Raw genomic sequence first — 15,886 nt, 5'->3', positions numbered from 1 at the left:
TATATATATATATATATATATAAAACAAACAAAGTGCAAAATTTACAATAAAATTAACAAATTAACCGTTAAATTCCGCCGACTGAGTATTTTACCGTAAAATCAACTTTGGTACTGTTTTTTTTCCAAAATACAGTAAGACACTAAAACATTTAAAAAACTAACCTATTGTTTCTCAATTCCATTCCATTTATTCAATTTTTTTATATGCTGTAAAAAACATATATATATATATATATATATATATATATATATATATATATATATATATATATATATATATATATATATATATATATATATATATATATATATACATATATATATGTTTTTTACAGCATATATATATATATATATATATATATATATATATATATATATATATATATATATATATATATATATATATATATATATATATATATATATATATATATATATATATATATATATATATGTTTTTTACAGCATATAAAAAAATTGAATAAATGGAATGGAATTGAGAAACAATAGGTTAGTTTTTTAAATGTTTTAGTGTCTTACTGTATTTGGAAAAAGAACAGTACCAAAGTTGATTTTATGGTAAAATACTCAGTCGGCGGAATTTAACGGTTAATTTGTTAATTTTATTGTAAATTTTGCACTTTGTTTGTTTTATATATATATATATATATATATATATATATATATATATATATATATATATATATATATATATATATATATATATATATATATATATATATATATATGTTTGTTTTATATATATATATATATATATATATATATATATATATATATATATATATATATATATGTTTGTTTTATATATATATACATATATATATATATATATATATATATATATATATATATATATATATATCAATCAATCAATCAATCAATGTTTATTTATATAGCCCTAAATCACAAGTGTCTCAAAGGGCTGTACAAGCCACAACGACATCCTCGGTGTCGAGTGGGTCTGACATAATATTGTGAAAGTCCAACACATCAGCGAAAGTCCAGTCCATGGTGGGGCCAGCGGGAACCATCCCGAGTGGAGACGGGTCAGCAGCGTAGAGATGTCCCCATCTGATGGACAGGCTAGCGGTCCACCCCGGAGCAGAGTAGAAAAGAAAAGAAAAGAAACGGCAGATCAACTGGTCTAAAAAGGGAGTCTATTTAAAGGCTAGAGTATACAAATGAGTTTTAAGATGAGACTTAAATGCTTCTACTGAGGTAGCATCTCTAACTTTTACCGGGAGGGCATTCCATAGTATTGGAGCCCGAATAGAAAACGCTCTATAGCCCGCAGACTTTTTTTGGGCTCTGGGAATCACTAATAAGCCGGAGTTCTTTGAACGCAGATTTCTTGCCGGGACATATGGTACAATACAATCGTCAAGATAGGCAGGAGCTTGACCGTGTAGTATTTTATACGTAAGTAGTAAAACCTTAAAGTCGCATCTTAGGTGCACAGGAAGCCAGTGCAAGTGAGCCAGTATAGGCGTAATATGATCAAACTTTCTTGTTTTTGTCAAAAGTCTAGCAGCCGCATTTTGTACCAACTGTAATCTTTTAATGCTAGACATAGGGATATATATATATATATATATATATAAAACAAACAAAGTGCAAAATTTACAATAAAATTAACAAATTAACCGTTAAATTCCGCCGACTGAGTATTATATATATATATATATATATATATATATATATATATATATATATATATATATATATATATATATATATATATATATATATAACAAAGTGCATAGCCATTGGCTCACACAATTTCAGTAAATAATTAAAATTTGGAACACAGCATCATTGTTTTCACAGCTTTTTCCTTGTTAGAGGTAGAGAGTGTTTTAACATAGAGTTCTAATTATTTTTTAAAGGCACAAAAAAAACAGGTCGGGTATTGACAAACTTACATTTATGAATATAAAACTTAGCCAATAGTATCATGAGGTTGCAAAGGTTATAAAAATGATACATTTTCCTCTCAGTTGGCTTCACTTGACGCAGTAAAACTCTGAGCGAATCAAAATGCGCCACAATAAACCACGTGATATTGTTCTCTCCTCCTATTGGACAGCAGCGTGTAACAGGAAGAAGGTGGCTGCAGTGAGCGTTGAGTGAAAGAGGGACTAAGGCTTGCGTGAATACGAATATTGATATAAAATCATGTTCATTTTCATTGTTAGAGAATTTATATCTACAAGGAAAATGCATATTTACAAATGCAGAATAGAAAATATACACACTTACACCAAATTAAAAAAAAATAAAAAAAGCCAGTAAAACTTCCAACATCCTGGAAAAAACAATTGAACAAAAACATAAATAATATTCTGTTTTTAATTCTTCCTCAAATAAAGCAGTATAAACACAACCTGGATAAAGACGGTCTTTAATATTGACACGGACAATATATTAATACAGTACACGAACAAACAGACATGTTTCCAAGTATTGGACTTATATTTGCAAATACATTTACAGTTGTTTTGTAAAAGTTTAAATGTTGACATTGTGCCTTTATTCATACATGATTAAAGAGTAAATACGACACAAAAGTTAAGGCACACCGATTTTACAAAGACATTTTGAATAGCACAAAACTTTCCTTCTGAATTTCAGGGGTCAAATGGAGGACACGGACATTTGTGCTACTTTGGGTACACTTTAGCACGGTGTGCTAAAAGTATGCTCACATCCAACTGGATCCGTCTCCTTGGTGCGTCTGCAGGTGTGCGACATTCAAGGACAGACTGGAGGAACCCTTGTTCCTTTTTTCCTTTCCTTTTGCTGTTGTTGTACTGCTCAAACTAGTTTTTACTGCGCACAAAAGGAAGAAGAATTATGATAAAAGTCATGAACTTATAACAAATAAGATATCATTCATCTCATGATGTGAATCACAACAAATTGAATGCATTGATGTGCATTGTGAACAGGAAGTGGACATATGTTAGTAATTGCTTGGAAGTGGGGAAAAGGGAAGGATTAGATAAGCTCTGCTTCTTCCTACTCCTTTTTGGACACATTGTAAAGAGAAATGATGTATGTGATGTATCGACATTAACTTCAACCAACTGTAAAGTTGAACTGAAACATGCTGGATAAAACCCACGACACATGAAACCTTTCATGCAGCTACTGCCATCAATCAGTCTTTTCACCAGCACTAATTATGATTTTTATTATTTTTTTTGTCTTGCAATTATCGAGGGTGAACTAAATACCCGCATTAATTGTGGTATTGGTAATAGCTCTTACCACACACATTAACAACTCTAGGAGTTTTCTCCTGTGTGTGTCCTCATGTGTCGGGCCAGGTTACCCTTTTGAGAACAGCTCTTCCCGCAGACTGGGCAACAAAAAGGTTTTTCCCCCGTGTGCGTTTTCATGTGCTCCACCATGAACACCTTCCGAGCGAATCTCTTGTCGCAAACCGAGCAACTGAAAGGTTTCTCCCCGGTGTGCGTTTTCATGTGCGACACCATGAACATCTTGCGGGAGAACCTCTTCCCGCACATTGGGCAGCCGAAGGGTTTCTCGCCCGTGTGCGTTCTCATGTGCAGGATCACGTAGTCTTTCCGGGAGAATCTTTTACCGCAGACGGAGCAGCCGAAGTCTTTTTCTCCCGTGTGCGTCAGCGTGTGGACGTTTAACGAGACCTTTTGTGCGAATGTGGCGCCACAAACTGAACAGCGGAAGGGCTTGTCTCCGGTGTGCGTCCTCATGTGCCGGGTCAAGTTGCACCTCTGAGCAAACGTATCGCCACAGACTGAGCAAATAAAGGGTTTCTCGCCTGTGTGCGTTCTCATGTGCGACGCCAAAATCGGCCTGTCTGCGTACTCCTTGCCGCATACCGAACAACTGAAGGGTTTTTCCCCCGTGTGCGTTCTGGCGTGCCTCGTCAAATTGCACTTCTGCGCAAACGTGTCGCCGCAGACTGAACAGATAAAAGGTTTTTCGCCGGTGTGCGTGCGCATGTGTTGCGTGAAAGCGCTCCTAAAAGAGTAGCTTCTGGCACAAACCGGGCATGTGAAACGCTCCTTTCCCGCCTCCTGCTCCGAGCATTCCGAGTGTTTGTCGCCGGTTTGAGTTCCCGTATCGCCTTCGCCGCCCGTGTCCTTGCTCAAAGGTTCTCGGGCGCCGTCCTTGTCTTCCGCCTCGCTGTCCGAGAGTGAAACTGGGAAGTTGTCGTCTTGTGGCTCGTCTTCGGTCTTCACGGACACAACAGTCAGATCCGCCTCCTCCGGCCCCAGAAGACGCTCTCCTGCCAAATTGATACGGTGTTCCTGCTCCTCCTCTTTGATGTGGGGGGGCTGTGGATCCTCCTCCCGCTGCAAAGTGGAGTGGCCCCCCTGCAGCTGAGGGGGACGTTCTTCGAGTTCTGCCGGACACAAACAACAGAAACAAACTTGAGCTCACACATGTCAAATATTATGAATATGCTGTGGAATTTTTTACCAGCTGACATACAAAACCTCGAAAGCAGTGAAGTTGTCAGGTTGTGTAAATGGTAAATAAAAAGAGAATACAACAAATCCTTTTCGACTTATATTCAATTGAATAGACTGCAAAGACAAGATATTTAACGTTCAAACTTTGTTATTTTGGGCAAATATTAGCTCATTTGGAATTTGATGCATGCGACACGTTTCAAAAAAGCTGGCACAAGTGGCAAAAAAGAGTGACAAAGTTAAAGGAATGCTCATCACAGACTTATTTGGAACATCCCACAGGTGAACGGGCTAATTGGGAACAGGTGGGTGCCATGATTGGGTATAAAAGCAGCTTCCATGAAATGCTCAGTCGTTCCCAAACAAGGACGGGGGCGAGGGTCACCACTTTGTCAACAAATGCCTGAGCAAATTGTTTAAGAACAACATTTCTCAACCAAGGAATTTAGGGATTTCACCATCTACGCTCCGTAATATCATCAAAAGGTTCAGAGAATCTGGAGAAATCACTGCACGTAAGCCATGATATTACACACCTTGGATCCCTCAGGCGGTACTGCATCAAAAAGCCACATCAGTGTGTAAAGGATATCCCCACATGGGCTCGGGAACACTTCAGAAAACCACTGTCAGTAACTACAGTTGGTCGCTACATCTGTAAGTGCAAGTTAAAACTCTACTACGCAAAGCCAAAGCCATTTATCAACAACACCCAGAAACGCTTCGCTGGGCCCGAGCTCATCTAAGATGGACTGATGCAAAGTGGAAAAGTGTTCTGTGGCCTGACGAGTCCACATTTCAAATTGTTTTTGGAAACTGTGGACGTGGTGTCCTCCGGACCAAAGAGGAAAAGAACCATCCGGATTGTTCTAGGGTGAAAGTGTAAAAGGCAGCATGTGTGATGGTATGGGGGTGTATTAGTGGCCAAGGCATGGGTAACTTACACATCTGTGAAGGCACCATTAATGCTGAAAGGTACATACAGCTTTTGGAGCAACATATGTTGTTATCATGGACGCCCCTGCTTATTTTAGCAAGACAATGCCAAGCCACGTGTTACAACAGCGTGGCTTCATAGTAAAAGAGTGCGGGTACTAGACTGGCCTGCCTGTAGTCCAGACATGACAATGTGTGAAGGCTAAAATATGAGAAGGGAGACTGTTGAACAACTTAAGCTGTACATCAAGCAAGAATGGGAAAGAATTCCACTTCAAAAATGTGTCTCCTCAGTTCCCAAACCTTTACTGAGTGTTGTTAAAAGGAAAGGCCATGTAACACACTGGTAAAAATGCCTTTTTTGCAATGTGTTGCTGCCATTAAATTGTAAGTTCATGATTATTTGCAAAAGTTTCTCAGTGTGAACATGAAATATCTTGTCTTTGCAGTCTATTCAATTGAATATAAGTTGAAAAGGATTTGTTGTATTCTCTTTTTATTTACCATTTACACAATGGCTACAATGAGCATGTTTTGTAATGCACAGCTTTTTGAAGCATGATACGGATAAAGCATCTTCTCTGGCCCCCCAGGGGGCCAACCCCATATTTGAGGAGAACTGGCTTAACACATTAGCTTCATGTTTTGTTAGCCAATGATAGCGATTTGGTCAGCTTAACTTGAGATATAATCGAATCGTAACAACAATACAGCAAATTGTTGATTCTCAGACAAATCTTTAATCAATATAATTAGTACCGTATTTTCCGGACCATAGGGCGCACTGGATTATAAGGCGCACTGCCGATGAGCAGGTCTAGTCAGGTCTATTTTCATATATAAGGCGCACCAGATTATAGGGCGCATTTAAGGAGTCTTATTATGATTTTTTTTCTAAATGTAAAAGACTTCCTTGTGGTCTACATAACATGTGATGGTGGTTCTTTGCTCAAAATGTGGCATAGATGATGTTGGTCGCTACATCTGTGAGTGCAAGTTAAAACTTTACTATGCAAAGCAAAAAAGCCATTTATCAACAACACCCAGAAACGCTTGGCTGGGCCCGAGCTCATCTAAGATGGACTGATGCAAAGTGGAAAAGTGTTCTGTGGTCTGACGAGTCCACATTTCAAATTGTTTTTGGAAACTGTGGACTGTCGCTTTCTGACAGTCGCATCAGGATGCACCGTTTTGTGGGCGGGTCTTATTTACGTGCCTCCACTTGGACAGCGTCTTCTCGCCCGTCATCTTTGTTGTAGCGGTGTAGCGTGCAAGGATGGGAGTGGAAGAAGTGTCAAAAGATGGCGCTAACTGTTTTAATGACATTCAGACTTTACTTCAGTCAATAACGGAGCAGCATCTCCTCATCCGTGGCTCACTAGTGCAACAACAACAACGCCCGAAATGTGTCCCGTGAAAAACCGTCCCACCGGAACTCTCTGATAACTAAAGTTCCTTGGGTGAATAATGTAAACTCACTATACCGGTATGTTTTAGTGCTTTCATGGCGAGTTTACTGACAGATATAAGTAAGAACTTTACACTACTTTATATTAGAAATGGCAACAGACTACAAAGGTGGACGCACGCAAATTTATCTTATGTGTGACTGCCATCATATTGCAGTCTACACGTATCTCTTATGTGTGACTGCCATCATATTGCAGTCTACACGTATCTCTTATGTGTGACTGCCATCATATGGTAGCTCACACGTATCTCTTATGTGTGACTGCCATCATATTGCAGTCCACACGCATCTCTTATGTGTGACTGCCATCATATTGCAGTCTACACATATCTCTTATGTGTGACTGCCATCATATTGCAGTCTACACGTATCTCTTATGTGTGACTGCCATCATATTGCAGTCTACACGTATCTCTTATGTGTGACTGCCATCATATTGCAGTCTACACGTATCTCTTATGTGTGACTGCCATCATATGGTAGCTCACACGTATCTCTTATGTGTGACTGCCATCATATTGCAGTCCACACGTATCTCTTATGTGTGACTGCCATCATATTGCAGTCTACACATATCTCTTATGTGTGACTGCCATCATATTGCAGTCCACACGTATCTCTTATGCGTGACTGCCATCATATTGCAGTCCACACGTATCTCTTATGCGTGACTGCCATCATATTGCAGTCTACACGTATCTCTTATGTGTGACTGCCATCATATTGCAGTCTACACGTATCTCTTATGTGTGACTGCCATCATATTGCAGTCTACACGTATCTCTTATGTGTGACTGCCATCATATTGCAGACTACACGTATCTCTTATGTGTGACTGCCATCATATGGTAGCTCACACGTATCTCTTATGTGTGACTGCCATCATATTGCAGTCCACACGTATCTCTTATGTGTGACTGCCATCATATTGCAGTCCACACGTATCTCTTATGTGTGACTACCATCATATTGCAGTCTACACATATCTCTTATGTGTGACTGCCATCATATTGCAGTCCACACGTATCTCTTATGTGTGACTGCCATCATATTGCAGTCCACACGTATCTCTTATGCGTGACTGCCATCATATTCCAGTCCACACGTATCTCTTATGTGTGACTGCCATCATATGGCAGTCCACACGTATCTCTTATGCGTGACTGCCATCATATTGCAGTCTACACGTATCTCTTATGTGTGACTGCCGTCATATTGCAGTCCACACGTATCTCTTATGTGTGACTGCCATCATATTGCAGTCCACACGTATCTCTTATGTGTGACTGCCATCACATTGCAGTCTACACGTATCTCTTATGTGTGACTGCCATCATATTGCAGTCTACACGTATCTCTTATGTGTGACTGCCATCATATTGCAGTCTACACGTATCTCTTGTATGACTGCCATCATATTGCAGTCCACACGTATCTCTTATGTGTGACTGCCATCATATTGCAGTCCACACGTATCTCTTATGTGTGACTGCCATCACATTGCAGTCTACACGTATCTCTTATGTGTGACTGCCATCATATTGCAGTCTACACGTATCTCTTATGTGTGACTGCCATCATATGGCAGTCCACACGTATCTCTTATGTGTGACTGCCATCATATTGCAGTCCACACGTATCTCTTATGTGTGACTGCCATCACATTGCAGTCTACACGTATCTCTTATGTGTGACTGCCATCATATTGCAGTCTACACGTATCTCTTATGTGTGACTGCCATCATATTGCAGTCTACACGTATCTCTTGTATGACTGCCATCATATTGCAGTCCACACGTATCTCTTATGTGTGACTGCCATCATATTGCAGTCTACACATATCTCTTATGTGTGACTGCCATCATATTGCAGTCTACACGTATCTCTTATGTGTGACTGCCATCATATTGCAGTCCACACGTATCTCTTATGTGTGACTGCCATCATATTGCAGTCTACACATATCTCTTATGTGTGACTGCCATCATATTGAAGTCCACACGTATCTCTTATGTGTGACTGCCATCATATTGCAGTCTACACGTATCTCTTATGTGTGACTGCCATCATATTGCAGTCTACACGTATCTCTTATGTGTGACTGCCATCATATTGCAGTCCACACGTATCTCTTATGTGTGACTGCCATCATATTGCAGTCTACACATATCTCTTATGTGTGACTGCCATCATATTGCAGTCTACACGTATCTCTTATGTGTGACTGCCATCATATTGCAGTCCACACGTATCTCTTATGTGTGACTGCCATCATATTGCAGTCTACACATATCTCTTATGTGTGACTGCCATCATATTGAAGTCCACACGTATCTCTTATGTGTGACTGCCATCATATTGCAGTCTACACGTATCTCTTATGTGTGACTGCCATCATATTGCAGTCTACACGTATCTCTTATGTGTGACTGCCATCATATTGCAGTCCACACGTATCTCTTATGTGTGACTGCCATCATATTGCAGTCTACATGTATCTCTTATGTGTGACTGCCATCCTGTTGCAGTCTACACGTATCTCCTATGTGTGACTGCCATCATATTGCAGTCTACACGTATCTCTTATGTGTGACTGCCATCATATGGCAGTTCACACGTATCTCTTGTGTGACTGCCATCATATTGCAGTCTACACATATCTCTTATGTGTGACTGCCATCATATTGCAGTCCACACGTATCTCTTATGTGTGACTGCCATCATATTGCAGTCTACACGTATATCTTATGTGTGACTGCCATCATATTGCAGTCTACACGTATCTCTTGTGTGTGACTGCCATCATATGGCAGTCTACACGTATCTCTTATGTGTGACTGCCATCTTATTGCAGTCCACACGTATCTCTTATGTGTGACTGCCATCATATTGCAGTCCACACGTATCTCTTATGTGTGACTGCCGTCATATTGCAGTCCACACGTATATTTTATGTGTGACTGCCATCATATTGCAGTCCACACGTATCTCTTATGTGTGACTGCCATCATATTGCAGTCCACACGTATCTCTTATGTGTGACTGCCATCATATTGCAGACCACATGTATCTCTTGTGTGACTGCCATCATATTGCAGTCTACACATATCTCGTATGTGTGACTGCCATCTACTGGTCACACTTATCACTACACTACGTACCAAAATAAAATAGCTTCGAGGTCGGTAAGCACGACCGGGGTTATTCCGTACATTAGGTGCACCGGGTTATAAGGCGCACTGTCGACTTTTTGAGACAATTTTAAGGATTTTAAGTGCGCCTTAGTTCTATTATTTGATTAGTAAATGAAACTTTGAGCAAGTTTGAAGAGTCCAGACCAGAGTTTGTAGCAGGATTGCTCAAAATGAAGTTTAGCGTCGTCACAATAATAAGCTTTTATTTTGTAGCATTGTCACCAGGTGCGTGAGAAGTGTGCGTTAAAAGTAGTGCGCTAGCTAACTGGATGACGTCATCTGACCTGCGACGTGGAGCCTCCTCAGGTAAACATCTTCCAGTTGTTGTCGATGTCGCTCCTTCTCCTCCCTCGTTCGACAAAGTTCCTCCTCGTACGACGCCATGGTTCTTTCGAAGAGCGCGAATATGTCGTCGGCCGCCGCCATTAGTCGCTGCTGGACCAAATATTTCAACATTTTGGACGTTTTTGTGCAACTCGGTCACCTTTCGTCGTCGTCGTCGCCTTCGCGCCTTTGTCTCGTGACCGTCTCGACGCGGGGCGGACTTCCGCTTTTTGCGTCTTCCGCCGAGTCTTTACGGCAGAACAACCGACACGCATGACGTCATGCTACCGCTGAGGGAAAAAACCCAAAACAAAACCTCGACCCTATCTGTTAGAGAAATACAAATTGATTATTTACGTGCTAATCAATAAGTTTGATGCCACTAGCTGAAGGTTGAAGTGTTTATTGAAAGGTGTGTATTGTTAAAACAAGAACTTATTGATTACAATTCAAATGTATTAGAAACTGAACATAAATAAATAAATAAATAAATACAAATAAAAATACTAAAACAAATATATATAAATAAAAAAACCTCGATCCCTTTTAGCTGTTTTGTACTGTTGTTGTACTTATTGTGATTATTATTTCTCAATTGTTTGTAAATGTTGCAATTTATAAATACAGGTTTATAAAATAAAAACACTTCATTTGTTTTAGATTGTTCCACTTTTTGTTAACATGTTTTCTGAAATGTTAAATTTGTTGTTGTAATATGTGCTGTCTAAATGTTTTAATAGTTTTGTCTTTTGTTCCTGAAATTGTAAGTTGTTTTGCTTTAGTTGATGTGTTTTCTGATATTTTTTTGTATTTTGTTCATTTGGTTTCTGTAATTGTAAATTGTTCTGCTTTTTGTTAATATTTTTTTCTGAAATTGTACATTGTTTAGTCTATACTTAACTTGCTTTGTGTGATTGTATAATGTTTTTTTTTTTTTTTTAAACTGGTTTCTGTAACGGAATGTTGTTTTGTCTTTTTTAAATTGCGAAACTGTAAATTGTTTAGTCTGTTAAAAAATAAAAAATAATTAAAAAAAACCCTCTAGCCCCCTTTCGGTGTTTTTGTACTTATTTTGATTATTATTTCTCAATTGTTTGTAAATGTTGCAATTTATACATAAAGGTTTATAAAATAAAAAATTAAATAAAACACTTCCGTAACACTTCATTTGGTTTCTGTGTTTTAGATTGTTTCGCTTTTTGTTAATATGTTTTCTGAAATTGTTTCGCTTTTTTTTTAATGTGTTGTCTAAATGTTTTAATTGTTTTGTCTTTTGTTCCTGAAATTGTAAGTTGTTTTGCTTTAGTTGATGTGTTTTCTGATATTTTTTTGTATTTTGTTCATTTGGTTTCTGTAATTGTAAATTGTTCTGCTTTTTGTTAATATTTTTTTCTGAAATTGTACATTGTTTAGTCTATACTTAACTTGCTTTGTGTGATTGTAAAATGTTTTTTGTTTTTTTTAAACTGGTTTCTGTAACGGAATGTTGTTTTGTCTTTTTTTTAAATTGCGAAACTGTAAATAGTTTAGTCTGTTAAAAAATTAAAAATAATTTAAAAAAAACCTCTAGCCCCTTTTCGCTGTTTTGTACTGTTTTTGTACTTATTTTGATTATTATTTCTCAATTGTTTGTAAATGTTGCAATTTATACATAAAGGTTTATAAAATAAAAAATTAAATAAAACACTTCCGTAACACTTCATTTGGTTTCTGTGTTTTAGATTGTTTCGCTTTTTGTTAAAATATTTTCTGAAATTGTTTCGCTTTTTTTTTAAAATGTGTTGTCTTAAATGTTTTAATTGTTTTGTCTTTTGTTCCTGAAATTGTAAGTTGTTTTGCTTTATTTTTTTGTATTTTGTTCATTTGGTTTCTGTAGCTGTAAATTGTTCCGCTTTTTGTTAATATTTTTTTCTGAAATTGTACATTGTTTAGTCTATACTTAACTTGCTTTGTGTGATTTTAAATTATTGTTATTTTTTTTAAACTGGTTTCTGTAACGGAATGTTTTGTCTTTTTTTTAAAATTGCGAAACTGTAAATTGTTTAGTCTGTTAAAAAATAAAAAAGAATTAAAAAAAAACCTCTAGCCCCTTTTCGCTGTTTTGTACTGTTTTTGTACTTATTTTGATTATTATTTCTCAATTGTTTGTAAATGTTGCAATTTATATATAAAGGTTTATAAAATAAAAAATTAAATAAAACACTTCCGTAACACTTCATTTGGTTTCTGTGTTTTAGATTGTTTCGCTTTTTGTTAATATGTTTTCTGAAATTGTTTCGCTTTTTTTTAATGTGTTGTCTAAATGTTTTAATTGTTTTGTCTTTTGTTCCTGAAATTGTAAGTTGTTTTGCTTTATTTTTTTGTATTTTGTTCATTTGGTTTCTGTAACTGTAAATTGTCCCACTTTTTGTTAATATTTTTTTCAGAAATTGTACATTGTTTAGTCTATATTTAACTTGCTTTGTGTGATTGTAAATGTTTTTTTTTGTTTTTTTTAAACCTGGTTTGTGTAACGGAATGTTATTTGGTCTTTTTTTTTTTAATTTGCAAAACTGTAAATTGTTTAGTCTGTTAAAAAATAAATAAACAAAAATAACCTCAAGCCCTTTTTTCTCCTTAGTTTGATTTGATTTGATATATTTTTATTTCAAATACCGTATTTCCTTGAATTGCCGCCGGGAATATAGTATTCGCCTGCCTAGAATTACAGCCGGGTCAAACTCGTTTCGCAAAATAATTAGCGCATGCTTGGCACTTCCGCCGGGTCAAATATGAGTCATTAAATGACTTCCGCCTCCTGGTGGTAGAGGGCGCTAGTGATCCTTCTTGCGACTGCTGGTACTGCAGAAGATCCGGTGCTGCAGAAGAAGACAACACGCAGCAAGAGTGAGCAGCCATTGTTTGCTTGCACTTTTACCATGGAGGATTACATATCTAAAATAAAACCGTTTTCTAAACTGGACTTTCAATCGAAGCAGGAGGTAATACTTAAAGGAAGATTTCCATCGAGACAGAGAGACTTTTAAAACTGAAGAAAGATAAGGAAGACTTCTATAGGAGCTGTGCATGGACTCATTTATACCCAAAGGTAAGACCATAATAACGTTTTTTTTTATTCAATGTGATTTTCATAAGGTAAGCGCCGGAGTGAGAAGAGGTTTTAAAATAATTAGCGCATGCTTGCCAATCCCGCATGCTTTTGGTAAACGCAGGAGTGAGAAGAAGTTTTAAATTAATTAGCGCCCCGGCGGCTATTCAAGGAAATACGGTATGCAAAAAAAACAAGAGCAAGCCTGATCCAATACAGTGCTATAGCCTTAACAGCCATGATAACAAAATGAAAACAATGGAGAATAAAAACTAAAAAAAAATTAACAAAATGAGCAATGGACTTTCTTTCTTTTCTTTTTTTTTTTAGTTCCTCTTTTAATATCGATGAAATTGTTTCCGCTTGTTCTGTCTTTCAATGACTACAAACTGGACGGTTGAACATTGACAGGGAACCTTTATTAAACAGTTAACATTCAACACATACTGCAGACGCTTCCTGTGGTGCGTCTCTCTAAACCGTCCGGGTAGGAACACAACACATAAAAACGATTCCTATTGCTACCGAAATATGTGTTTTGTTGCAGCTGTCACGCCAAATTTCTCCCCCCCCCTACAAAAACCTTCCCCCTCCCATTTCTTCCGGGGTCATGTTTCCTCTCTTACGTCATTGACAGCGATCGATAGCACTTCGGCTGGAAGGATACTTCGTCTTTGACAGCTGCTGGAATCTGAACAAATCCATTATTGTTTTTTTTTGTACAGGCGCGAAACAGGACAATCGCGTGCCGGTTAAGGACCCCCGGCAACTTTGACTTTATTGGACGCAGCCCCGGAAGTAAATAGGGGGTGGGAAGGTTTTTGTAGGGGGGAAGAAATTTAGCGTGACACAGCCCTCCCATATTTTTATTGGCTCAATGCAGATGTTTTTGTTATTATCACATTTTATTTTTTTCACATATTTGTATTTGTGTGAAACGAATTTTATACTATTGGACTCAAACTTAAATTCAATTTGATACAAGTTTGTGACTAATATAATTTCATTTCATGGGAAATAAATAGTTCAATAATGTGTTTTAGTGCAACATAATTAAAACATACATTCCTGATGTTATTAGGTTGCCAATGTAGTGAGTCTCCCCGACCCACAGGGGGCGATTTAAGTAAGTTAAAGATATTTTCTTTATATTTCTTTTTTTCTTAAATTGTAGTTTTAAATCGATGGCGTTATGATTTGGTTATAATTAACATACATATTAATGCATATGTATTTGAAACTAAACAAATAAAAGTTCAAATCTGAAAGGATTATTGCAAAACATGCATTCTCTACCGCTTGTCCCTTTCGGGGTCGAGGGTGGGGTTGCGCCGGAGCCTAAGTGGTTGAATTTTTCTAGAATTTTAAGCAAATTGACGCCCTTCTAATATTTTCTGTTACAGACTAAAGAATGTTAATAAAGTAATTATTTCTTGCAACTCAAGTTGATCAACACAGTATAATGTTGTCCCGATACCAATATTTTGGTACCAGTACCGGTACCAACATGTATTTCGATACTTTTCTAAATAAAAGGGGACCACAAACAATGTCATTATTGTCTTTATTTGAACTACATGGCTAAAAGTAAAACATTACCAGCAAATTTACAAAAAAATGTTTGTCATCACTTCGGAGAATGAGGAGCATAGAAGAAAAGGTCATTTCAAACATCAGTATTCAAGGACAACTTTAAAACAAATGTGTATATCAGGTTAAACTATGGAATTATCTTTACAATGAGATAAAAGATTGTAGAAATATATTTCGATTGACAAAAATATATAAAGACAGAACAATAACATCATATGGACAGCCGTAAGTGTTTACATTTTGCGTTATATTTATTATCTTACTTATTTTTTGTCGGGTTTTGTATTTGTTGTTTATCCTCCCGTGAGGTGTATATATATTTTATTGTTCGGTTTGTACTTCATGAAGTTTTTGCACTTGTTGTTTTTTTTGTGTGTTTTCATTATATTTGGATGTATTTGTTTGGTTTGTATGCTTGTGAATCTGGGGCCGTACTTATCAAGCTTCTTAGAGTGCCATTTTACACTTAAGTCCTGAGAATTTGCGAAATTTAGTCCTACTCTCAAACTTAAGAATAAAAGCTTTTTATCAACGTTCTTAAGTCTAAGAATCACTCCTACTCTCCACGATATTTAAGAGACCTTCAGAGGTGTCTTAAGTGGTTAGGAGTTGCCAGCAGGGGATGGCACTGAGGCGAGAGAGACGTGCGCGAACGTTCAGGGAACGGAACAATGTTTTGGTTTTTTTTGATGACGAGCAGCCGATCAAACGGTATCGTTTAGACAGAGTGGATATTATTTTTGTCACAGATTTAATACTTTTCGATTCCTTGTTGATTTCTGCATGTGTCTG

The 15,886-nt window shown here is 37.2% G+C and overlaps 1 protein-coding gene across 1 annotated transcript; it reads right to left on the bottom strand.

Annotated features, from left to right (window-relative positions):
• Nucleotides 1-2,370: 2,370 nt before the first annotated feature.
• Nucleotides 2,371-10,888, bottom strand: LOC133652942 (oocyte zinc finger protein XlCOF6.1-like). Its single transcript, XM_062051900.1, has 2 exons — nucleotides 10,374-10,888; nucleotides 2,371-4,417 (listed from the first exon to the last, which is right to left on the bottom strand). The coding sequence occupies exons 1-2, from the start codon at nucleotides 10,543-10,545 to the stop codon at nucleotides 3,312-3,314; spliced, it is 1,278 nt and encodes a 425-aa protein (XP_061907884.1). The 5' UTR covers nucleotides 10,546-10,888; the 3' UTR covers nucleotides 2,371-3,311.
• Between the last annotated feature and the right edge of the window lie 4,998 nt (nucleotides 10,889-15,886).

This window comes from Entelurus aequoreus, linkage group LG07 (genome assembly GCF_033978785.1).
Source record: "Entelurus aequoreus isolate RoL-2023_Sb linkage group LG07, RoL_Eaeq_v1.1, whole genome shotgun sequence".
Classification (NCBI taxonomy): domain Eukaryota; kingdom Metazoa; phylum Chordata; class Actinopteri; order Syngnathiformes; family Syngnathidae; genus Entelurus; species Entelurus aequoreus.
Note: the sequence above shows the minus strand (reverse complement) of the source record. Positions and strands in the feature narration are given on the sequence as shown.

Bases quoted from the DNA above. Each gene is read 5' to 3' on its own strand.
- LOC133652942 (XM_062051900.1), bottom strand. From the start codon at position 10,545: ATGTTGAAATATTTGGTCCAGCAGCGACTAATGGCGGCGGCCGACGAC. The intron at 4,418-10,373 runs GTCAGATGACGT...TGTGTCCGGCAG, and splicing joins GAGGAGGCTCCACGTCGCAG to AACTCGAAGAACGTCCCCCT.